Source organism: Heptranchias perlo, chromosome 36 (assembly GCF_035084215.1).
Source record: "Heptranchias perlo isolate sHepPer1 chromosome 36, sHepPer1.hap1, whole genome shotgun sequence".
In the NCBI taxonomy this organism is placed as follows: Eukaryota; Metazoa; Chordata; class Chondrichthyes; order Hexanchiformes; family Hexanchidae; genus Heptranchias; species Heptranchias perlo.
The window spans coordinates 22,311,581-22,337,729 of record NC_090360.1 but is presented as its reverse complement, the minus strand read 5'-3'; the positions used below and the strand labels follow the sequence as shown (position 1 = coordinate 22,337,729).

The following is a 26,149-nucleotide window of genomic DNA, read 5'->3' as shown; positions in this document are numbered from 1 at the left end:
TAGACACCCTGTACAAGGTGTGCTCACAGTCTAGTGGTTCAATTCTATAATTTCAATCATTCACACCAGATCATTATAAGTGGTGGGTAATCAAGGTTTATCATGGCCACAGTGCAGCAGTGGTGGAGGGGGGTGGAGACAGAGTCCAGTGCCACCGGAGTCAATCAAGTGGATGGTGTCGAGCTTCTTGAGTGATATTGCGACTGGATCCAACCGGGTGAGTGCAGAGTATTCCACCTTCTATCAAGGTGGTGACTCCTGCCTGGAGTCCTCTTGAAGAGTGGCCATTATAATGTGGTGAGTCTAGACAGTGAGTGTAGGTTGGCTATTTTTCCATGAAGGCATTGCAGATGTCCACACCCACACTTTTCAGGAGGGGAGGAATCGCTCAATAGCAAACAAGAACAGAAACCAAGGCTGACATTCGCTGTTCCTAACCCAGAGGTACTGCCGCTGATTGTAACGCCCCCTCCATTGCTGCAGCTGAGATCAGTTATCACCATGAACCAACTATGGCCTGGGTATTACTGAGGTAACAGTGGCCAAAAATACACAATGGAAAAGCAGACACTTTAGCTTAAGGGACCCGTTGACATAACTTCTTAATCAGTGAATACAAGATCACCCCACATTTTTTATATTAGATTTTTATGGAATCATAGAATGGTACAGCACAGAAGGAGGCCATTCAGCCCATCGTGCCTGTGCCGGCTCTTTGAAAGAGCTATCTAATTAGTCCCACTCCCCTGCTCTTTCCCCATAGCCCTGCAATTTTTTCCCCTTCAAATATTTATCCAATTCCCTTTTGAAAGTTACTATTGAATCTACTTCCACCACCCTTTCAGGCAGCGCATTCCAGATCATCATAACTCGCTACATAAACAAATTTTTCCTCATCTCCCCTCTGGTTCTTTTGCTAATTACCTTAAATAACTTTTTTTCTATGTTTTCTTTAAATTTTTGTGCCCTCAGCAAAGAGAGGGTCGAGCTAAAGAAGAGAACTTCTCATTTCTGGGACCCAGGGTCAGAATCAAGATGTAGCAGAGCAAAGTTCCCTCTATGCTGTCCCAACAATGTACCTCAGCCCCAAACTCACAAGACCATCCCTACCGCACAGGTATAGCATTTTTCCCATTTCCTGCACCTTCTGACCCTAGGCCTGTCTGAGTGAGATTGCCAGTTTATGCCAACTTTGTGCTGTCGTTCCATGCCCATTGGAAACTGGATTGAGATTACTCAAACTCATTTTGCGTAGGACCCTTACAGTCAGTACATATAGAAGACTTTCATCCCATCAGTCTGGGCTGGATTTGAACCTAGGTCCAGGAGATAAAAGGCTAATGGCCAACCCCCCCCCCGAGCCACTCTGTTCCTTATATATTTTGAGCTGAACTATTACTTCCAGCATCCTATGACTTTCCCACGGCAAACCATGTACACACCAACCTCAAATTAGCAAAGACTGACCAGCAGTTTCAAAGAATCTGGCACAACCTCCAGAAATGTGACACTTTGCAAAAAGCATGAATATATGATGTATTGAACCAAGTAGTTACATGGGCTTTGTAACTTAAGCAATTGGTGTACACAACATTCCACTTGTATTAGCGAAATAAAAAACATGTAAGGGAACATCAAATGTTGATGCTTTCTGGAGTGGGTGGGGTCTGGGGGTAAGCTTCCCTGCAAATCTTTTGAATTTGTACATTTAAAATAATAATATCTTCTGGCTGATTTTAAGCACTTTTATATGTCAAAATTAATAGATTTTTTTTAATCTGGAAAAAAAGTGACATTTTGATTTTCACCAGAAGAACCAGATCATCACTTCCCCAAAAGCTACATCAGCATTCAATCTCCCACTTCCAAACCCCCCCATAACCCAGTTCACAGAGGCTCTCGATCCCCTCCAGACTCCTTCTCAGCCTTTACTACCATCCAACTCCCCACCCTTTCCTGCTCAAACACTTCCAGTTCATACTGGCACACTTCTTCACCATCAATCCAGTTCAAGCTGGCACTCACCTTCCTCCCCCATTCAGGCTGAGTACTCTTCTCCTTCACCCACCCTGTTCCCAGTTAACGCTGACACTCTCCCTGCCCACTCCCCAACAGCTCATGCTAACACTCTCTGCCCCTGCTTCTCTCTAAGTTAATGCTGACACTCTCCCTTATACATCTTTAATCATCCATTATTGAAGGCACAACAGTAGGAACTATTGCTTAGAAACCTGTAATCTGGATTCTGAGTATCTACGTCCAATTCAATCTATAACTGGACCAACGCTCCTGCATTCTAACTTGCAAATCAGCTGGCCTGGCCTGGTCCTATCGACTGCTCATTTCCTTGCCTTTACTTTGAAATTTGGAACAGAAAGCAACTTCTGTTTTAACTTTAACTATCTCAAAGCTATGAAATAAAATCCCCAAATCTCCCTATTTAGTCACAATTTGTAATCTACCATTGTAAGAACTTTTTATTGTGCAGCAGTGAGTCTAGGTTGTACAGATTAATTCTTCAAAGGTATGATTTTGTTTGTGGAGTGGAGGAAGGAGGGGAGTTGGGAGTCCCTCCTTCAGTTTTTCCTCCCGATTTTTTTTCCCTCCAGTTTATGACTCGGAATGGGATGTGGTTTCATCAATTTTCCAGAATTGGTTATTCTTCATGCACGACCCTGTACTGCAAGTGTCGATGGGTATTTGACACTGAGGGAAGGGGGCATTGTTTTGATGCTCACTGCTGCCCTCCCCTGGAGCCCACCCACACTCAATTCCCAATAAAGGTCACCCAGTGATTTGGAGCAAAATTCCTGGCCGATTTTCTCTTTCCCTGCCCCCAGGCCTGATCCAATTGCAGTGCCCCATCGCTGATAGAGTAACATCTGTTTGGAAATCACATTGAGTCCACACTGTTACTCATCACTCTCCCATAATCGTTCCCAAGGTATACAACCCATGCAATATGTTCTGACAATGAAGCTGTTTGGTTAGTTTGTGAATGCAAAATGAATGGTCTATTTGAATTTGAGCAATGAGACCTTCTGCTGTCAACCATTCCCTTCGATCCACTTGTGCTGAGTGATCAGTTTCTGTGTTCCTGCAGCTGTGGTAAAAATATCCATTTATTAATTTCTTCTCTACTTGGATATCCAATACCAGTTTGCTGAAAGGGATTATTTGATGTAGTTGGGTGTCTTTAAACAGAGGCCGTGCTGCCACTAGACATTATTGAGCATATTAGTGTCAAAACACTACAGGAAAAAATACTTAAGGCAATATGTGTTAATGTTGGACGATGCTCAATCACCTCAAATTGCTCCTGCCAATACCATCACTACTGACAGACCTGTATCCCTGTAACTTTTATATAAAGAAGAGGCGATTGAGAAGTGCATTTAAAGAACTTGCATTTGTAAAGTGCCTTTTGTGATCTCAGGACATGAAGTTCTTTTGAAGTGTAGTCACTGTTGTAAAGTAGGCAATGTGGCAGCCAATTTGTGCACAGCAAGATCCCACAAATATCAATGAGATAATGACCAGATCATCTGTTTTTTTTAGTGATGTGGATTTAGGAATAAATTTGGCCAGGACACCAGGGAGCAATCCCCTGCTCTTCTTTGAATAGTGCCATGGGATCTTTTACATCCACCTGAGAGGGCAGATAGTTTAACATCTCATCCGAAAGACGGCACCTCTGACAGTGCAGCACTCCCTCAGTACTAGATTATGTGCTCAAGTCTTTGGAGTGGGACTCGCACCCATAATCTACTGACTCAGAAATGAGAGTGCTGCCACTGAGCCAAGTCTACCTTCCGAGCTACCAGCAGTACAATTCGAGATGATATTTCCCTTCCAAACTTAGTTGTTTCTGAAGAGAATATTATAATCAAAATGGAGAAAACTGAACCATCACCAAGATCTCACAGTCATCCCTTGCTACCCTGTTGTGTGCTTCATAACCAATTAGAGGCAGATACTTTGTATGGACCTCCCCCTCATGTGATATTATGAATGGGACCAATGCCCAACATTCAAGGCTTTATCTCTAGAATTGGCAGAACTTTACACTGAAAAATAAATGTGAAGTAGACACTTTGAGCAGAGCGTGAGCTGGCTCACTGACGCTTTCTTTGTCAACCAAAAGTGGCTCGTGCGAGGCTTGTCCATTCTATTCCATTCGGTCTGTGTTCATTGCCTCTGTGACTCTTGTACTTTTCGTCTTTTAATCTCAATTACAACAGAGGATCAGGGAGATTAGGTGACGCCATGCGCCTTGACCAGTAATTCAAATTGTGCATAATAACCAGTAATTATGGAATCAGAAGTACAATTTCAAAATTTGCTGCTGACACGAAATTGGGGGGTATAGTTAATACTGAGGAAAACTGTGACAAAATTCAAGAAGACATTAATAAACTTGCAGAATGGGGGTGTAATTGGCGAATGAATTTCAATATGGATAAGTGTGAGGTGGTACATTTTGGCAGGAGGGATAAGGATGCCACATACTGCTTGGATAATGGGGTAGAGGAGCATAGGGATCTAAGTGTACAAATTCACAAATCATTAAAAGTAGCAGTGCCAGTTAATAAGGCCATAAAATATGCAGACAAAGCACTGGGGTTGATTTCTAGAGGAATAGAATTGAAAAGTAGAAGAGTTATGTTAAACTTGTATAGAATCTTGGTTAGACCACACTTGGAGTACTGTAAACAGTTCTGGTCTCCATATCAGGAAAAGGATATTGAGGCACTGGAGAAGGTGCAAAAAAGATTTACAAGGATGATACCACAACTTTGAGGTCATAACTATCAGGAAAGACTGAACAGGCTGGGGCTCTTTTCTCTAGAGAATACAATAAGGAATTCAGGGGAAACTTCTTTACCCAAAGAGTGTTAAGAATCTGGAGCTTGCTACCACATGGAGTAGTTGAGGCAAATAGTATAGATTTAAGGGGACGCTAGATAAGTACGTGAGGGAGAAAGGAATAGAAGGTGATGCTGATAGGGTTAGATGAAGAGGGGCGGGAGGAGGCTCGAGTGGAGTATAAATACTAGCATGGACCAGTTGGGCCAAATGGCCTGTTTCTGTGTTGTACCTTCCATGTAATTCTCTGTCATTTTCACCAGGAATTCAAATCCTGCAGCTTTGCCAGGAATTTGAATTCTGCACATCTGTATTTAGAAATAAAGGAGCAGGAAATTGTCCTGTTTTATGGCGGACGGTTTATTTTGAATACAGGGTGGAGCCTTGTTGTCTTGTCATTAGGAGAACAATTCAGTATAAAGTACTTTACAACCTGGAATGTTGTTTTTCTCTGCCCCTGCCCCCCAACCCACCCCATCCTGGTTGTTGTGCAATAAATGTTTTGGTGCATGACAGTCACACAGGAGCAGGTCAGGAGAGGAGCACCAAACTCCGACACAGTGCTGCTGTCTGTCAATGATGTGTAACAGTATTGGGCTCTATTTCAGAGACACATAGTTCTAACTGATACAGGAGTACACTGAAGGCAAAATGAAGCAGGTAGGTTGTTACAGGACCATGATCACTAGTGTTAATTCATTAACTGGTTTTATTTGAGTATTTCTGTCTCTGCACTTAACACGGAGCGGGGTTTGGAGGGAAGGGTTGGGGTGAAGGGTTGGAATGGTAAATAACGTTTACTTAATTTTAAAAATGACGCTGAGATCCCTTTCTCTAGGGTTCTATTCTGTTTATCACTGGGATGTAGATTGTGCTTTGTTTGTGACCAGTTAACTGCTTTCAGAGTTAGAGAACTTTTCAGTTTGTTTACACCCTTGTTGCCGAGGTTCCTTGGTTACCGGGCGGTATCTGAGAGAAGCCCACGCCATCCATATTAGTAAATGTGAGGAGTGACAATAATTAATAAGCGTATAATAGAATGCAATCCCTGGAGTTTAGACATGAAATTCAGCTTCCTGTTCCTGCAAACTACGATTTTTCTGTACTTCAGATTTTTTAACACTGTCAACAACAACAACAACAAAACAACAACTTGCATCTTTAACGTAGTTGGTTACGCTCCTGTGAAGGTGCTGCGCAGGAGCAGAACCAAATAAAATCTGACACCGAGCCACATAAGGGTGTGCCTTAGGTGTCAGCATTGGCTCAGTGGGTAGCACTCTCACCTCTGACTTAGAAAGTTGTGGGCTCAAGTCCCACTCCAGAGACTTGAGCACGTATCCAGGCCAACACTACAGTGCAGTACTGAGGGAGTGCTGTACTGTCAGAGGTGCCGTCTTTTGGATGAGACGTTAAACTGAGGCCCCTTCTGCCATCTCGGGTGGATGTAAAAGATCCCATGGCACTATTTGAAGAAGAGCTGGGCAGTTCTCCTGGTGCCCTAGTGAAACTTTAAGCAGGTGAGTGGGACTAATTGGATATATCTTTCAAAGAGCTGGCACAAGCACGATAGGCTGAATGGCCTCCATCTGTTCTGAATCATTCTAAGATTCTATGATGAGATATTCGGTCAAGTGGCCAAAGGTTTAGTCAAAGAGGTAGGTTTTAAGGAGTATCTTAAAGGAGGCGGAGGGGATTAGGGAAGGAATTCCAGAGCTTAGAACCTAGACAGCTGAAGGCACGACAGCCAATGGTGGAGCGATGAAAATTGGGGATGCGCAGAGGCAAGAATTGGAAGAGCTGGAGGAGTTAGAGATAAGGAGGGGCGAGGCCATGGACGGATTTGAAAACAAGGATGAGAATTTTAAAATCAAGGCATTGCCAGACTGGGAGCCAATGTAGGTCAGCGAGCTCAGGGGGTGATGGGTGAACGGGACTTGGTGCGAGTTAAGATACGGGCAGCAGAGTTTTGGTTGAGCTCAAGTTTACGGAAGGTACAAGGTGGGAGGCCGGCCAGGAGAGCATTGGAATAAGAGTCTAGAGGTAACAAAGGCACGGATGAGGGTTTCAGCAGCAGATGAGCTGAGGCAGGAGCGGGGACAGTAATATTACGGAGGTGGAAGTAGGCGGTCTTGGTGATGGAGAGGATATAGGGTCGGAAGCTCATCTCAGGGTCAAATAAGACGTCGAGGTTGCTAACGGTCTGGTTCAGCCTCAGACAGTGACCAGGGAGAGGGATGGAGTCGGTGGCTGTGGAGCGGAGTTTGTGGTGGGGGCAGAGGACAATATTTAATTGGAGTAAATTTCTGCTCATCCATTTCTGGATAGCGGACAAGCAGCGTGACATCGTTAGTGTGTAATCATTTTTATTTCCAGTTCAAGGAAGCAAACCATTTAATAGAATAAAAAGAACAATGTAGATTATTCAGTGGTGATAATGGCATGAACACTTAACTTGTATGTCATTCTTGTGTTTATTATTTTAACAGAAGTATCAATTTATTTTGTATGGGTTAAAATCGGAATGTCATATGAACATTTTAAAGGTTCGTTTGAAATTATCCCCAACAGTAATTTTTCGCCTCATGTTTTAAGGTTGTAATAAGAGATTTGAAATGCACAGCGAGTTGATTGGTATCTAAAAGAGGAAGAAACATTAAAAATAGACCTTTGTCAGAACACTGGTGATGATATCGACACTCCCTTATCTATGCTGAAACTCTTTAAAAATAAAAATTGTTGAGTTTAAAATAATTAAATTACCACATTTTCATTCCCACGTTTGCTGCAGGTTCAGGGACAGATGCGATCGTGCACCTGGGCAGGTACTCAAATTGGCAGGATGTGTGCGACTAGTGGTGTCCCACGGGGATCTGTGTTGAGGCCTCACTTATTCACGTTATTTATTAATGACTTGGATGACGGGATACCAAGTTTGCCGACGACACAAGGATAGGCAGCATTGTAAACAGTGTAAATGGAATCATAAAATTGCAGAGAGATATTAATCGATTAAGTGGATGGGCAAAACTCAGGCGAATGGATTTCAATGTAGGCAAGTGTGAGGTCAAAAAGGCTAATGGAATGCTGGCCTTTATATCTAGAGGACTAGAATACAAGGGGGTACAAGTTATGCTACAGCTATACAAAGCCTGGTTAGATCACACCTGGAGTACTGTGTTCAGTTCTAGGCACCACACCTTAGGAAGGATATATTGGCCTTGGAGGGAGTGCATCGTAGACTTACTAGAATGATACCTGGACTCCAAGGGTTAAATTATGAGGAGAGATTACACAAACTAGGGCTGTATTCCCTGGAATTTAGAAGATTAAGGTGTGATTTGATTGAAGTTTTCAAGATATTAAGGGAACTGATAGGGTAGATGGAGAGAAACTATTTCTGCTGGTTGGGGAGTCTAGGACTAGGGGACATACCCTAAAAATTAGAGCTAGGACTTTCAGGAGTGAAGTTAGGAAACACTTCTACACACAAAAGGGTGGGAGAAGTTTGGAAATCTCTTCTGCAAACGGCTGTTGATGCTAGCTCAATTGTTAATTTTAAATCTGAGATTAGATTTTTGCTAACCAAAGGTATTAAGGCATATGGGGCTAAGGCGGGTATATGGAGTTAGGTCACAGATCAACCACAATCTCATTGAATGGAGGTACAGGCTCAAGGGGCTAAATGGCCTACTCCTGTTCCTATGTTATGAATCACAGAATTGTACAGCACAGAGGGAGGCCATTTGGCCCATCATGCCTGTGCCAGCTCTTTGAAAGATCTATCCAATTAGTTCCATTCCCCTGTTCTTTCCTCATAGCCCTGTAATTTTTTCTTTTTGCAAGTATTTATCCAATTCCCTTTTGAAAATTATTATTGAATCTGCTTCCACCGCCTTTTCAGGCAGCGCATTCCAGATCAGAACAACTTGTCGAATGTCCCACCAGCTGGGAATACTTCAGTTCACAAGTTAATCTGATCCTGGGATTAGATTTCCAATGAAACAAACCAAACCCTGTAAAGTTTTATTGCAATCTGTATGGCTACTTTTATTTCCATATTTCAGATATTTGTAGCCTACCCAGGAGAAACTATATTTGGCTTGCAAGACAGAATTAGAAGAGTCTCCAAAATGCTGGAAAATGCAGCAAATTAAATATTTTTTTAAAAAATCTAAATTTTCTGGGGCACACGCTAGAAAATAAATCCCCCCCCGTCTCAGCACTCACTTTTCCCCACTTCAGTAATTTTCAAATTAGCACTACTGCAAATTTCAAGTTTGTGCACTTTAGATTTTTTTCCCCTGAAATGAAAATAATTGAATGCTCGATATACCCGCAGCTTAAGTTACGACGAGCCCATGTCCCACTGCACTTTCGGTCTAACTCCTTTTCTTCACGTGCCTTATGTCGAGGGCTCTTTTGAGCTGCCACTTTTTTAGGGGGAGCTGTGTCAGTTCTGTCTCCGAGCTGTTGGTCAGCTTTTTTGCTGCTTTTCCAAGCTGGCTTGTGTGTTTATCTCCAGAGTTAAACCTACCTCCATGAATCAATGCTGGGTGGTGAGTAGGTGGGATGAATGTTTGATGTGTGGGTGTTTAGTGTTCAAAACTGAAACGCTAACATTGTGAAGTGCTGATGGGCTTGGAGCTGAAGGTTAATGCAGGACAATGACTCTCCTCTTCATCCTGGGCCTGGTGACAGGTGCGCCCGCTGTATTAATGAGCGTTAATTCTATACCGTTCTGTTCGATATATTTCCTTTTAAAGGCACGGGTCACAGGAACAGGAGGAGGCCATTCAGCCCCTTGAGCCTGTTCCGCCATTTAATTAGATCATGGCTAACCTGTACCCCCAACTTCATTTAGCTGCCTTAGCTCCATATCCCTGGATACCCTTACCCAACAAAAATCTATCGATCTCAGTCTTGAAAATTTCAATTGACCCCCCTCCACAGCATCCACAGCTGTTTTTGGGGGGGCAGGGGGCAGGGAGTAACAGATTTCCACTACCCTTTGTGTGAAAGAAGTACTTCCTGATTTCACTCCTGAATGGCCGAGCTCTAATTTTTAAGATTGTGTCCCACCATGTTCTGGAATCCCAGTCCATCCCTCAGAAAGCTTTTGGCAAACTACTTCTTGTTTGATTTGCAAAAAATGCACACACCACTTGTGTGCGATGTCACTTCGCTGAAAACGACAAACTGCTTTCCCGCCTCGTCTCCCTCCTCACACCAAAGAAAAAAAAGTTTGGCAAACATTTTCTTTTTTCACGCAGAATGGCGTCCTTTTCATGTTCTCCTCTGGAATGTTCTGTATGTAGCGTGTTTACTGTGCTGAAATGCCACAGGATTAGATGTCATGTAGTGAATGGGGTGTTCACACAGCCACCTGACTTGGCCAGCTTTTTGTTTTTCTGACTCGTCCAAAGTATCAAAATCATTCGGTGGTAGCGTGCCATACTCGAGCACTGTGGCTCAGTGGGTAGCACACTCGCCTCTGAGTCAGCAGGTCGTGGGTTCAAGTCCCACTCTGGAGATTTGAACACATAATCCAGGCCAACACTCCCAGTGCACTATCGAGGGAGTGCTGCACTGTTGGAGGTGCCGTCTTTCGATTTGAGATGTTAAACCGAGGCCCTGTCTGCCCTCTCAGTTGGACGTATAAGATCCCATGGCACTATTTCGAAGATGAGCCGGGAAGTTCTCCCTGGTGTCCTGGCCAATGTTTATCCCTCGACCAACATCACAAATAGATTATCTGGTCATTATCTCATTGCTGTTTGTGGGATCTTGCTGTGCGCAAATTGGCTGCCGTGTGCCCTACATTACAACAGTGACTACATTTCAAAAGTGCTTGATTGGCTGTAAAGCGCTTTGGGATGCCATGAAAGGTGCTATATAAATGCAAATCTTTCTCTTCTTCCTCTGGCCCTAGCACAATAGCACTGATTGTATTATACAGCAGGGTGCCCTCTCCCATTGCTATTCTGTAGACCAGAAGCCAACCTTAGTCATGGAGCCAAGACCGTACCCTCCCCCTCCCTCCCTCCCTCTTGAGACTTGTACGCAATGGAGCAAAGTCCACCAGTACCAGTGCCTTAACATCGTGAAACGGCCAAAGCTGCCTCATAGGGTGGGGGAGGAATATGGACACCGAGCAAAATTAGGACAATAGTTGGGGCAGGTGAATTTTATGTCAACATTTCTGGGGTCAAAAGAGTTGAAGAGGCCGGGGATAGATGAATTGTTAGGGTTGGGGGGAGGGCTTTAGATCAGGAGTTCTAGAGTTCAACCATGATGGTGGAAGGCTGTGCCACTAATGGTGGAGCAGAGGGAGGTTGGAGCTGTACAGATGAGTGGGACTGTGTGCTGGGACGTAGGACTAGTGGAGGTTGTAGAGGTCGGATGGAGTGAGGCCGTGAAGGGAGTTCGAAGGCAAGGGCCAGGACTTTGAAATCAATGCATTGGGGGATGGGGAGACCGGAGTGACCCAGCATTGCTCCAACTCTCTTGGCCTCCTTGGGGAAGGGCTCCAGTGTCCCGCTCCGAGGTCATAACTCTGGCCTTAGGTGGTCTGGGGCTGTGCTCTGCTCTGCTGTGCTTATGCCAGTAGGTCTTCCAGAATTTCGGGCCCCTGATTTATATGTGGCCACACCAATTTTCATACCCCAGGATACAGGAGCTACAAGGGAATCAAGGAGGAGCTGTGTTCAGAATGCAGGTTGATGAATCGGGACAGTGTAGTCCTGCCTCTGACCCATTCCCCCTGGGAGCCCAGGATCGCGGAATTATCCTTTGGATCCCAGCCAAATATCAAACCTGTTCCTCAGATATAAACACTCTCTGGCTGTCAATCATTCATGGTTCATGGTCGTGGAAATTGGAGATCATGCTAATAAGTAGGTACTCAAACATCGACCAGCTCCCTCATATCCTGCTGGTGTGTTGATTATGTATCATTTAATTAGCACCAGAACAAAGCCTCTGTTTCCTGACTAATTTCCAGAACAATCAACTTGGCCCAGTTCCGTAGGCAATTCATCTCCAGGCCTCCATTTTAAAAGTGGGTAAGGAGAGACTGTTATCATTTTAATTATAACTGTTTCCGATAAAGCCAGAGACTCCCTTGTTTTGTTACACCGGAGCAGGGATTTTAACCCCTGGAGGAATGTGGGGGAAAGGTGCCAGACATCCCACCCAGAAGGTGCCATGAGAGGCCTGGCTGGACATCATTATCGTATTGCCGGGCGGCCGGCCGCCCGAAGCGGGCGTAGAGAGGCGGCCGGCCAGCTGCTGCCCTGCGAAGATCGGGTGGTCCAGAGACCACCTGCTAGCACTTAGTAAGTCGTTTGGGGAGGTAGTGTTTCGGGAGGGTTTCTCATGGGGAGTTGGGACGGCCGAGGCCCAAACGTTCCTGGCTCCGTAAAGTTCATTTTTGTACTTGGAGCGGAGATCCCAGGCAGTAGACCATTAAAGTGACCTCGGGGTCCTGTCTCAGTGATAGGACCCTGATTAGCTTATATTAATCAGGCTTCCTTCTGATTCAGGGAGCCCCTCAGCCCACCCAGCATTAAAACAGCTGTGGGGCGATATCTGAGCGATAAAATCTACAGCACGGTTTAAACTCCCATTCTGCCTGGTTTCCATCTGGCGGAGGGAGTTAAATCCTCTCTCCTTATTCCTACTCGAACTGGAATGGCCGCTGCTTCTTGCTGTGAGATCTCGAGGTCATAAGCTGCTTTCTGGACGGCTAAGGGTCACTGGTTTAATGAGAATTGGCAGAGTGACAGGCCGTTCCCAATGGACGTCAATCCTTGAAATAAATCTCCCTGGAATTCAGCACTTCATCCCTGAGTCTTTAGGCCTGAGGGGCATGGAACGGAGAGTGTGATAGAGGAAATGGCTTTCAACCCAAGAGCTATACTTTGCTGCTTTGTTTGCCGCTGGCCAGTGCCTCACAATTTGTCAGCTGATCCATCGTCACTGCTCGGAATCTCGCTTTGTCTCTTCCTGCCCTCAGCCCCTCTTGCAGTAAATATTGCTGCTGAATTCTCCACATCAGCCCTTTGGGACAATCGGTTTGCGTTTCTGTCCCGGCATGACCCCCTCCGCAGGTGCTGAGTCTTTCTAGAGTACTGTTTACCCATCACCCCTGTGCTCGCTGGCTGACCGACATTGGCTCCCGGTTCGCCAACAGCTCGTTTTTAAAAAAAATCCTCATCCTTGTGTTCAAATCCCTCAATGGCCTCTCCCCTCCCTATCTCTGTAGCCTCCTGCAGCCCTACAGCCCTCCGAGGTCTCTGCGCTCCTCCAATTCTGGCCTCTTGCGCATCTCCCATTTTCATCGCTCCACCATTGGCGGCCGTGCCTTCAGCTGCCTGGGCCCTAAGCTCTGGAATTCCCTCCCCAAACTTCTCCACCTCTCTCTCCTCCTTTTTAAAATGCTCCTTAAAGCCTACCTCTGACCAAGCTTTTGGTGACCTGTGCTAAAATCTCCTTGTGTGGCTCAGTGTCAAGTTTTGTCTGATTATACTCCTGTGAAGCACCTTTTAGATGTTTTATTACTTTTAAAGGCGCTATATAAATGCAAGTCGTTGTTGTTCCACCCTGCTCTCGGGGACCTCAATCTTCACATGCAAGTCTAGACAGCAAATCAGTGGGCTATTCTACCATGTGGGCATTACATCTGCCATCTGCCCTCAGCCATTGTCCATACACATGCATTTTCCAATGGGACCCATTGGGACAATCATCAGCACTAGAAAACCTGGTTGACTTTAGCAATTCATATGACAGGGCCAAATTATTGTTCTGGGAGGTTTTAATTATCCACTTATCGATTTGGGGGAGAGAGAGGAAGTCAATGGTTTAAGAAAAGGGAATAGAAGTCGTAAACTGTGTTCAGGACGCTTTCCTCAAGCACTAGGCCTAGATCTGAGTAATGAAATAGATTAGGCAGATGAGCTGAATGTGGGTGAGCACCTTGGGAATATTACCATCGCCGAATCCCCCATCAACATCCTGGGGGTCACCATTGACCAGAAACTTAACTGGACCAGCCATATAAATACTGTGGCTGCAAGAGCAGGTCAGAGGCTGGGTATTCTGCAGCAAGTAACTCTCCTCCTGACTCCCCAAAGCCTTTCCACCATCTACAAGGCACAAGTCAGGAGTGTGATGGAATGCTCTCCACTTGCCTGGATGAGTGCAGCTCCAACAACACTCAAGAAGCTCGACACCATCCAGGACAAAACAGCCCACTTGATTGGCACCCCATCCACCACCCTAAACATTCACTCCCTTCACCACTGGCGCACTGTAGCTGCAGTGTGTACCATCCACAGGATGCACTGCAGCAACTTGCCAAGGCTTCTTCGACAGCACCTCCCAAACCAGTGACCTCTACCACCTAGAAGGACAAGAGCAGCAGGCACATGGGAACAACACCACCTGCACATTCCCCTCCAAGTCACACACCATCCCGACTTGGAAATATATCGCCGTTCCTTCATCGTCGCTGGGTCAAAGTCCTGGAACTCCCTTCCTAACAGCACTGTGGGAGAACCTTCACCACACGGACTGCAGCGGTTCAAGAAGGCGGCTCACCACCACCTTCTCGAGGGCAATTAGGGATGGGCAATAAATGCCGGCCTCGCCAGCGACGCCCACATCCCATGAACGAATAAAAAAAAATGAGCTGAATGTGGGTGAGCACCTTGGGAATAGTGACCGCAGAGAGTTAGTGATCTTAAGGTTTAAGATCTAACTAGAAAGGGAAAAAGCTAGTGCAAAAACTAGTACCAGATTGGATCAGGGTGGATTTTGGAAAGAAAGGGAGGTGGAAGGAGAAATTAGTACACAGGTCTATAGAGCAACAGTGGGATGTTTTTAAAAAGAGATTTTTAAGGTGCAGAATAATTATATTCCAATTAAAAAATGAAGGAAACGACCAGTAACTATAGGATGCCTTGGATAAATAAAGAGGTTAGCAATCAATTAAAATTGAAGAAGAGGGTTTGTGAGGACTATAATAATAATGAAAAAATGAAAGGCGAGTATGAGAAAATTAAACAAGAACGGTTAAGAGCGGGATAAGGAAAGATGAAGGGGAGTATGAGGAAAAAATTTAAAAATCATCAAAAGGACCAGTAAAATATTTTACAAATATATCAGTAAGAGAATTATTAAAGGTGAGGTGGGACCCCGGAGAGGGGAGGGTCGTCAATTTGTAGATGATGTAAATAGCGGAGATATTTAATAAATACCTCACATCGGACTTTACTAAAGAGAAGGGCATCGGAGAGGAGGTAAATCCTGAAGTGGTTGAGAGTGAGGTGAGCAATATTATGACGGATAAAAGGAAAATTTTAGATAAGTTAGTTGGGCTAAAGGACGAGAGAGAGAGAGAGAGAGAGAGCCAGAGCCCAACGGGATACATCCTGGGATCCCGAGAGACTAGATATTCTATTTCAGGCTGTACTGAGTGTGGGTGTGAGCCAGGGGACTGGAGAGTGGCCAATGTAGGACCCACTTATAAATAGGGAGATCGAGCTAATCCAGGGAATTACAGGTCGGAGAGCTCAACATCTGGGGTAAGGGAAAAATTTAGAATTTCTAATTAGAATTTAGTTCTTTATTAGTTGTGCCCCTCTAAAAAGGGGGGCACTTTTGTTTGATGACTCTGGAGCAACCCAGTGTTTCCTTATTTAGAAAAGCCATAGAGTTGTGAGCGTGGAATTCACTTTCAGGGTTAGTGGTCGAGGTAGAAACTATGTCAACATTCAAGATTAGATTGGATGAGAGGAAAAGGCGATGGAAGAATTATAGTCACAGGGTGCATAAATGTGATCAGGACTATTTGCTTGTGTGGAGGGTAAACACCAACACGGACTGGTTGGGCTGAATGGCCTGTCTCCGTGTTGTAACTTCTATGTTGCTGAGCTGGAACAGGCCAGGGACCAAGCCGGAGACCGTCTGGTCTGTGTGGCTCAATATCAAGCTGGGCGTCAGGGTGTCCTCTTCGTCATTCGGGAGCGCTAAAAATAAACTGCTCACTACGGTTTAGTGAAGCCGCTGGCCCATTAGTGTAACCTGCTGTTGACCAGAGGACTAGTTTCCAGAGAGATCTGCAGTGCTGAAGTACGAGAAGGGTAAGTGATCAACGACTTGCATTTATATAGCGCCTTTATCGTAATGAAATGTCCCAAGGCGCTTCACAAGAGTGTTATCAAAGAAAATTTGACACCGAGCCACATGAGATATTACAATAAGGAGCGCCTTAAAGGAGGAGAGAGAGGGGGAGAGGTTTAGGGAAGGAATTCTAGATCTTTGGGCCCAGGCAGCTGAAGGCACGGCCGCCACTGGTGGAGCGTTTAAAATCGGGGATGCGCTAGTGGCCAGAATTGGAGGATCGCAGAGACCGCGAAGGATTGTAGGGCTGGAGGAGGCTGCAGAGATAGGGAGGGGCGAGGCCATGGAGGGATTTGAACACAAAGATGAGAATTTTAAGTTCGAGGCATTGCAGGATGGGGAGCCAGTGTAGGTCAGCGAGCACAGGGGTGATTGGTGAACGGGACTTGGTGTGAGTTCGGATATGGACGGCAGAGGTTTGGATGAGCTGTAGTTTATGGAGGGTGGAAGGTGGGAGGCCGGCCAGGAGCGCATTGGAATAGTTGAGTCTAGAGGTAACAAAGGATTGGTTGAGGGTTTAGAGCAGATGGACTGAGGCAGGGATCCTCCTTTGATGCAGAGATCAGTGTAAGATCACTCTGTGGGAAGGAGTGCCTGACCTTTACTTTGCACCTCTTCAAAGTAGTCGACTGAAATCAGGAGCACTCAATATGGGGGAACTGGCAGGGGCAACCTTGTGCCTGAAGTGTGTGTGTGATCTCCTGGACTGGTTTCAATCGCCTGATTGAGTTTTCCAGAGTATTTTGTTCCCTTATTGGCCTGGGTTTTTTTTTCTCTTGCCTCTCCCATGGGTGCGTTGAGGGGAGGGGAGGGGAATGGGGAGGCGGTAGTGTTTTGTCATCATGGTGTGTGGGGCAGGCTTGATGGACCAGTTGGTCTTTTCCTGCCCGTCAATTGCATATGTATTGTATGATGCATTCCTGACACAGGCCAGCAAGCAAAACGCTGGTTGGGATCGTGTCCCTTGACGGAAAGTTAATCATTTAACACCCGACTCGAAGCTGAAAAGTGAGTGACCTTCTGGAATTCTCCATTGAAATTTGATCATGGGCTGCCTGTGGTACAAATGAAGCATCATCGCGGATTTAAACGCGAGGCCAGGTGATCTGCGCTTTGTTTTTGCATAACTTTCCTCAGAGTCTGTACCAGAAAGTCCTCTTCCCCTGCACCTCCAACACAAACAGAACTTTATCAACCAGCCTTATCTGCCGTTCTGTCAAATCATGAGATCATCATTCCCCATTAGGCTAAAAAAGAACACATGCCATTAAACACTTCAGATACTTCAGGGTATTTGTCCTTTGGAGCCCAGTTAGGAGGAGGGGAGCCTGACTGAATTAAGGAGCCTAATTAAAGCACACTGGTGGGAGGAGCTGAGGTATTTAAAGCTGACAGCCCAGGGCAGGGACTTTCAAAGTCTCCAACACAAGTGATTCAAATGAGCAGTCATCGAAAGCAGAAGACCGCAGCTTCAGAGCTTCCAGGAGAGATTTAAAGTCACAGCACGTTTTCAAAAGACTGAAAAATTACAAAAAGCAAAGGAAATGCCTCCTTTAACTGAAAAAGTAGATCCAAGGTAAGAAATGGGCCTCTCTTCCTGTTAAATGATGAACACAATTGTGAAACACTTTTTAAAAAAAAATCAGGTTATATCATTATCTTAAAGGGGCAATGGCTTCACGAAAAAATGTTTGGCAATCTTGTTTTGGGAGAGAGGCAAACAGTTTGTTGATTTGATTACAATGACGTCAGCCACAAGTGATGCACGTCGATGTGTTTATGCTGTTCTACCATGCATTTATAAACAACTAATAAAAGGGTTTGGAAGACTCTTTTTATAAGGACAACAGTGCACGTCTAAGATGCAGCTTAAACTAATGCCTTGCGGAGGTTTGTGCTATTTTCAGTTTGCATCCAGTAGGAATGATTAAACTAATAACTGGCTGCCTAGTTAAATTTTGAACTGTTTGTACTCCAAGTCAATATTGCTGCTGTGCTAGGGAGGGTTTTTTTTTTTCTAAATATAGAGATGACATTAATTTAAAATTTGACATGGTAGATTAAATGGACAGAGAGTGAGGAGCTGGCAGTGAAGAAATGCCTGGCACAGTTGGGCTTCCTGAATGGGTGTAGCTTTGAGCCTGATGTGTTGTCTGCCTGACTACATGTGTCTCCAAATTTGGCAGACAGACCCCACTTGCAGTTGGTGGCGTCATGCTGTGGACCAGAGAGTTAGTTTACATTCCTCTGGTCCCGTTGGAAACCGTCATTACGTCTTTGAAGTTTTAAAATAAATTTGGCGAGGATGCAGGGCATCACTGGAATGTCACATGGTGTGACTTGTTTACAATCACCGCATGTCCGCGTGGATTATTGACTGCACTGTAGCATCAATAGAAGAGCTTTTTTAGAGTAGGCTTTGCAGATCGCCTAGTGTGTAATGGGACTGCCCAATGCCTAAACCATACAGACCAGAAGATTTCTAGCTTGATCCTAGCCCAGTGCTGAGGTACCTGATCCTATCTGGAGCATCAGCTGGAATGGTACAGTAGGCCTCAATGTCCCCATAGGTAGGGGAAGATCAACCAGGGTTCCTGGTCTAATCGTTACCCCGTGACCCTCTGTTTCTGGGCGTTCTGCATGTTGGGTTAGGACAGGAATGGTCTCAGCTGTGATGCCTCCACGGTTGAATAATCTGACAACTCTCGCCGCCAAGGCTGACGTTTTGAAGAATGGTCACTTGCGTGAGGTACTGGAGGACAGCCTCTAGCCGTAGTCTGGCATGGGGAGATGGGGCTTACGGGAGAGAAGGGGAGAAAATTGAGAAGTGGGAAAGGAAGCTTTCGATAATTAACGGAATTATTTTGAAAGTGAAAACATTTGAGGTTCTTCTTCAATCAGCAGTGCGACACTAAAGGCAAATGGCAAACCAGCCAATACCATGGCTCAGCTCAAATACCGTGACAAGCCTGCTGTCCCGTAGGCCCAGGTACAAATATGAGCCTCAGCTGGATTTTTCCATTTCTCAGTTCAAGCTCATTTCCCTCGATAGGTCCTTGTTGCCCACTCTCGGCTGGTAGGGAATGAGGCAACAGACCGTTTCACCCCCAGAGGAAGAGAGCAAAAAGTCACCAGTGAGGCCTACACAGCCTATGGAGACTGCCCGCTCGCTGTCAGTCAGTGCAGAGTGGCATTGAGGTGCCTGGACAGTGATCGCAGGCCACAGATTCCTGCATTTCTAACCAGAGAAGGATGTGTAGAGACAGAGGAATTGGAAAGTGGAGTTATGATGGTGAGGGGGGGGGACAGAAAAGAAAAGCAGAAAAATACCAAAATGGGGGAATGATTAATTGATGTTTCTTTACAACCTTTTGTCAGCCGTTTTCTGACCTGCACTGTCCTCCATTCATTTATCGATGTACATCACTAGAGTTGTTGTCACGAGCAACCTTGGCCCTCCCATTCCGTGCCCCTCCCACTGTTTGCTGATGTCTCTCCTCCTGAAGGAGCTGACTCTTGCTGCAGTGCAGCATGATGGGAGCTGGTGGCCCTCAGCACAAGGGACCACCCTTCAGCTGAGCCCGGCCCTGATCTCACCAGATACCCCTGTCCATACCGTGCTAAAACAGCTAATAACTAATGGAGGTTGAGCAGTTTCCTGTGAAACTCCAAACACGGCTACTCTAACTATTTCCTGTCTTCGCCAATATGGCTGATATTGCCCTGTAACCAAAATGTCACATTATTTGCCTAAAAAATGGAAAGAAAAAAACTGACATGATGCTAATTTTACTCAATTGCTCAAACACTGAGACGATGCGCACTTTTGAAAAAGTTGCTGGATAAATCTCTGGAAGGGTAATGTGTGACTCCGCTGTACAGACTTGAAACTCTGAGGGTCAATCCCTGGTCTGTACTTGGTTACATGATTTACGTCTGCCCTCTCAGGTGGACGTAAAAGATCCAATGGCACTATTTTGAAGACGGGCAGGAGAGGTCTCCCCGGTGTCCTGGCCAATATTTGTCCCTCAACCAACGTCCCCAAAAACATTATCTGGTCATTATCACATTGCTGTCTGTGAGATCTTGCTGTGCGCAAATTGGCTGCCACGTTTCCTACATTACGATAGTGGCTACACTTCAAAAGTGCGTCGTTGGCTGTAAAGCGCCTTGGGACATCCTGAGGATGTGAAAGTTGCTATATAAATGCAAATCTATCTTCCTTTACAGTGGGAGTGGGAGTTGGGGCACTAGAATTGAGCTAATTGTCCCTGGGTCTGGAAGGGGATAGAATCGGAGAGTTTTCCCTGCATCTTATTGCACCCCGTAATTCTGTAGCAAAATGCATGTGTGTGGACATTGGCTGTGGGTATCCAGGGCTGACTGTAATGATCAACTAGCCTGTTGATGCTCTCTATCTAGGCTCACATGAGCAACAGCCGCAAGGACAAGGTGGTGAATGTGGACCCCTGTGCCCCCAACATGGGACTGAATGGCGGGGAGAGGGATTATTGCCTGTGGATGACAACAGCCCAGGGCCGATTAACGGATGGGGAGGAACGAAAGGATTTGGTGCCCTTTGGGGATCAAGGAGTATTTATACAGAATGTTCCTTCAGGAGATTAAGTGGATGGGGTAGAGTCCATGATGGGGTAGGGCGTATCTGGGCCATGGATGAGTTGGCCTTTTCTTGATTTATGCTTTTATGAGCGGAGGATTCGTAAGGAGCCTCTCTGGGATAATTTAAGTCCTTGTTTTCATTCCATAGAAATGGTATGTGGAGAATCTGAGTCTTCTGACATGCACTGAATAGCATCGTGGAAACTGAGCAAGCTATTTCTGGGCGTGCAGACTGCCGGCCTGTCGTCTGCTGACAGCCTGATGGTGACACTTAGCTCACTATTAGGAAGTGATTACTACTTCTGTCACAAACCATTTCCCATCACTCGGAAAGCTGGATTTTTGCTGCATCTGAGCTCAGGAGAACTGAGGGAGGGGGGAGTGGGGGGGTGGGGGAATAGGAGGTGGCCCCCAAGAACTGTGTAGGAGGGGGAGTCGGGGGGGGATGGGGATAGGAGGGGGCCCCCCTGAACTGTGGGAGGGGGAGTTGGGGTAGGAGGGGGCCCCCCAGAACTCTGTGGGAGGGGAGAGTCAGGGTGTAGAAGGGGTTTTCCATGAACTGTGGGAGGAGGAAGTAGAAGGGGGTCTCCATGAACTGTGGGGGGGGGGGGTTTGGTGGGAGTAGAAGGAGGTCTCCAAGATCGGGGGGGTAGAAGGGGGTTTCCATGAACTGTGGCAGGGGGGAATAGAAGGGGGGGTTCTCCAAGATCTTGGGGAGTCGGGGTAGAAGGGGGTCTCCATGAACTGTAGGGGTGTCTGATGTCACTGACAACTGTATAAACAATATGAAAATAATTTAAGAATCAGGTTCAGTGAGGGAGCACTAACACTTCCCAAAGTACTCTATAATTGTGAGAAAATAGGGTTTTCATCACTAACTGGCCCTATACCAGTGATGGAAGGTTTGTTTATCATTCCATTGACAAACCCATGCCCCTTCAGTCTAAATACATGTTACACTGTATTCAGGGCTGTGTTGGAGCTGCCAGCTTTGTTAAAGATGTTGGTTAGCTTTTCCTAGTTTCCTAATGATAGACTGCACCATCACAGAAGGAAGGCGAAAGATCGAAGTGGTGGGGAACTGTACATTCAGATTAACACACTGAACTAAGCTGAGTTGTAAGGAATCTTACAACACCAGGTTATAGTCCAACAGTTTCATTTGAAAATCTCAAGCTTTCTCCTTCGTCAGCCTCCGAAAGCTTGTGATTTTCAAATAAAACTGTTGGACTATAACCTGGTGTTGTAAGATTCCTTACATTTGTCCACCCCAGTCCATCACCGGCATCTCCACATCTAAGCTGAGTTGTTTAGTGTGATGTTAACCTGCCGGGGACCTGCCTGATTTGATCAAGATGACCTTTGGAGACCCCATTCCAAAGAATTTTTTTATATCTCAATTTAAGAAACATTTCTAGATCCCAAGCGTTGCTTAACTTTTTTTTCCCTTTTTGGTTCCAAAGTAAATAAGACCCAGTTTTTTTCCCCATGTTGCTGGAATATTCAATGACCAAATTGAGCAATGAAAGCTGGATCAGTTTGGGAAGTATATTGATAACATGACGTCACAAGTGACACATCAGCATTCCACAGAATCCTTGAACATTTGGAGTATCTAAAGTGGCACGGTGCTACAGCGTGCGAAGCCAACTTATCTAAACTCCTCACAGAATCCTTGTTTGCTCTTGGAGTTTAAATCTGTAGCTATTTTTTCCAAACCTTTTAAGGAGTTGTGCCATAGGTTGCATGATGTACTGGAAGAGATGGCTGTTGTGGGTGTGCCGAGGACTAGCTCTCTTATATCTTTACAAAAACTGATGGGTAACTCACCACACGGTCCGAGGGTAATGGTGACTTACTTTGGACAAAACCTTCCAGCAAGTATGTCACTGGCTCTTTTATCATTTCTATTATACTCCATCTTTTTTTCAGATTTCTCTGGTTCATGTTCTAAAGACATTAACTCTCGCTGGGGGACAGCTTTTTTTTTATTCGTTCATGGGATTGTGGGCGTCGCTGACAAGGCCAGCATTTATTGCCCTTGAGAAGGTGGTGATGAGCCGCCGCCTTTAACCACTACAGTCCATGTGGTGAAGGTTCTCCCACAGTGCTGTTAGGAAGGGAGTTCCAGGATTTTGACCCAGCGATGATGAAGGAACGGCGATATATTTCCAAGTCTGGATGGCGCGTGACTTGGAGGGGAACCTGCGGGTGGTGGTGGTATTCCCATGCGTCTGCTGCCCTTGTCCTTCTGGGTGGTAGGTGGATTTGGGAGGTGCTATTAAAGTTCCACGGGTGCTGACTCTCACTGGGGTACAGTTCCACGGGTGCTGACTCTCACTGGGGTACAGTTCCACGGGCGCTGACTCTCACTGGGGTACAGTTCCACGGGCGCTGACTCTCACTGGGGTACAGTTCCACGGGCGCTGACTCTCACTGGGGTACAGTTCCACGGGCGCTGACTCCCACTGGGGTACAGTTCCACGGGCGCTGACTCTCACTGGGGTACAGTTCCACGGGCGCTGACTCCCACTGGGGTACAGTTCCACGGGCGCTGACTCCCACTGGGGTACAGTTCCACGGGCGCTGACTCTCACTGGGGTACAGTTCTACAGGCAGCAGCTGCTGTCTGGTATCTTATCGATGGTCTTAAACCATGACTGTTGGCTAATCATATTGGTAAAATCCTCTGAAAATGATGATTTGACACTGCCAGCATCGTGTTTGCCCACAATGCAACAGCCGGGCACATTTGAATTTGAATTTATAAAGAGCTCCTGCAGTCCAGCCCTGTCTTCAGAAAGTAATTAATTGGTTATGAAGCACTTTGCGATAAAGCGTATATTAAGTGTCAGTCTTGGCTCAGTGGGTAGTACTCTCCCCTCTGAGTCAGAAGGTTGTGGGTTCAAGTCCCACTCCAGAGACTTGAGCACATAATCCAGGGTGACACTCCAGTGCAGTTCCGAGGGTTTGCTGAACTGTCAGAGGTTCCGTCTTTCGGGTGAGACATTAAACCGAGGCCCCGTCTACCCTCTCAAGTGGACATAGAATTTCCCATGACACGATTTGCAGAAGAGCAGGGGAGTTCTCCTGGTATCCTGACCAATATTTATCCCTCGACCAGCATCAATTTAAAAAAAAAAACACGCTATCTGGTCATTTATCTCTTATTTACTGTGGTTTGCGGGACCTTGCTGTGCGCAAATTAGCTGCTGCGTTTCCTACATTACAACAGTGGCTACTTCAAAAAGTATTTAATTGGCTGTAAAGCGCTTTGAGATGTCCTGAGGTCATGAAAGGAGCTAAAAAAAATGCAAGTTCTTTTATTCTATTTATAACGCTACCACTGAACCATGGCTCACATCCAAGTAAATTAGTTTTTTATTTTACTGACCTGGTTTGTGGGTGAAGGATGTAAACTTGCCATATGCCCAGGCCGTTGCTGGTGCCCTCTGCAGCTGACCATCATTGGCACTGGCAGACACTGAGGCAAAACCCTTTCCTGTAATTTCCCTTCCCCTGGGAGATTGTGTAGAGACTGCACTATGACTCCTCTCTCCATCTGGTAACTGAGTGGAAAGGGCAGCCTCCACTTTAAACATTCCTGTGTCAAACCTGTTAATGGGGGGGCAGCAGTTAAGGGACTAGAGCTGGCCTCTGAGCCCCTAGGGCAGGGGAGAGGAGAAACAATCAGCTCCAATTTCTGCTCCTTAGTAGAAAGTACTTGAATGCGGTTGTTGAGCGAGAACAGGCTCAACTTGCTTTGGTACCTCCCCCCGTAGGCGAGTAGCCGGCCGACATTCACCGTCTGGGCTAACACGTGAAGAATGGACATTGGAGTGAGATACCAGAGTGTGACCACTGCCAACAGAACCAAAAGCCTGTGGGTGCTGGGGGTCAATTGAAAATTTCAAAACTCAGATTGATAGAATTTTACTAGCTAAGGGTATCGAGGGATATGGATCGAAGGCAGGTGAATGGAGTTGAGATACAGATCAGCCATGATCCAATTCAGTGGTGGAACAGGGGTTTAAGGGGCTGAATGGCCTACTCCTGTTCCTATGTTGTTGCTGGTAGTTTTGATCAATGTCTTTCCATTGCGTGCTATGTGAGGTTATTTATTCTGACTGGTTTGGATGGTCTACACACGGCCTAATTGATTGATAAACAGAGCCTGCAGCTGCAGCCAAAGACATGCCAACCTACAGACATATTGGAGCCAATTAGATTTGCTGTTTGGTTTTAAAATATTCTCCCAAGTGACTCCTGACCTCCCAGTGTCGAGGCTGGGACTCGGGGTCTGTTTGACAGCTCAATGCTACGTGAGAAAGAGAGAGAGAGAGAGAGAGAGAGAGAGAATTGGAGAGACACCTGTTAAGTACTTCAGAGCTGGAATACAGCATGGCCCAATGGGTCCTGCTCTACTGACCTGGAGCTGGTTCCTTTGCTCTCTACTTACACTCAAAGGCCTCTCTTTCAAGCATATTCTGAATAGTTTCAATATTCATTGGTTGAATGGAGCTGTAGAATTTTACAGCACTGAAGGAGTCCATTCAGCCCATTGTGCCTATGCCAGCTCTCTGAAAATGTTATCCCCTTTATTCTCACTTCCCTATCCTTTCCCCATATCCTTCTAACTTTCTCTTTTCAAATATTTCCACTTCCCTTTTAAAAGTGGCTGTGGATTCTGCTTCTCGTTTCTGGCCGGCCGTTCCATGTCCAAACAACCCTCTGTTTATAAAGAACCTTACCCTTCAGTCTTTTGCTGATGTTAAGTTTGTGCTTTTGTGATAATAGGGAGTCTCATGTGATGCTTGATAGGATCTAATGGAGGGGTAACTGTGGCTCAGTGGTAGCACTCACGCCTCTGAGTCGCAGGTTGTTGGCTCAAGTCCCACTCCAGAGACTTGCGCTCATAATCTAGGCTGATACTCCAATGCAGTACTGAGAGAGTGGGAGGATATGAGACGCTAAACTGATATGTGTCGGCTTGTCCGGGTGGATAAAGAAATCCCATTGAAGAAGAGTGGAGGAGTTCTCCCGGTGTCCTGACCAACATTCATCCTTCAACCAACACCAGCAAAACAGACGATCTGGTCATTGTCTCTTTGCTGTTTGTGGGCTCTTGCTGTGCGCAAATTGGTTGCCACATTTCCCTACATTTCAACAGTGACTACACTTCAAAAGTACTTCATTGGCTGTGAAACATTTAAGAGATCCTGAGTATGTGAAAGTATAAATGTAACTTTGTTCTTTCTTTGGGGCCTTTTGGGACTGAGGACCACACTGGGTGGGGGAGGGCGTTAACTCTGGGCCAATCCTGGGCATTTGAATACCATAGTTCACTGCATGGATTGATGGCCGATTGGTCTGATTGATCCTTTCTTTGTATCACAGGGACAACGAGAGTCTTGAAGCACACAAGGCAAGTTCAACTATCACCATGAGTTCAGGTAAGTGCAGAGCTTACATGCTG

The 26,149-nt window shown here is 45.8% G+C and overlaps 1 protein-coding gene across 27 annotated transcripts in view; it reads left to right on the top strand.

Annotated features, from left to right (window-relative positions):
* The window catches only part of LOC137304194 (sorbin and SH3 domain-containing protein 1), a 357,720-nt gene that overhangs the window by 215,281 nt on the left and 116,290 nt on the right, over window positions 1-26,149 (top strand). For 6 of the 27 annotated variants that reach the window (XM_067972729.1, XM_067972746.1, XM_067972744.1 and 3 more), the window contains exons 1-2: window positions 17,121-17,629; window positions 26,071-26,126. In XM_067972729.1, the coding sequence (XP_067828830.1) occupies window positions 17,598-17,629; window positions 26,071-26,126 (88 nt within the window). In that variant the 5' untranslated portion in view covers window positions 17,121-17,597. Of the gene's footprint in view, window positions 1-15,414; window positions 15,456-15,923; window positions 16,014-16,999; window positions 17,630-18,770; window positions 18,803-26,070; window positions 26,127-26,149 lie in introns of those variants that run through there. The other 21 variants (XM_067972737.1, XM_067972731.1, XM_067972730.1 and 18 more) reach the window with 16 other exon arrangements.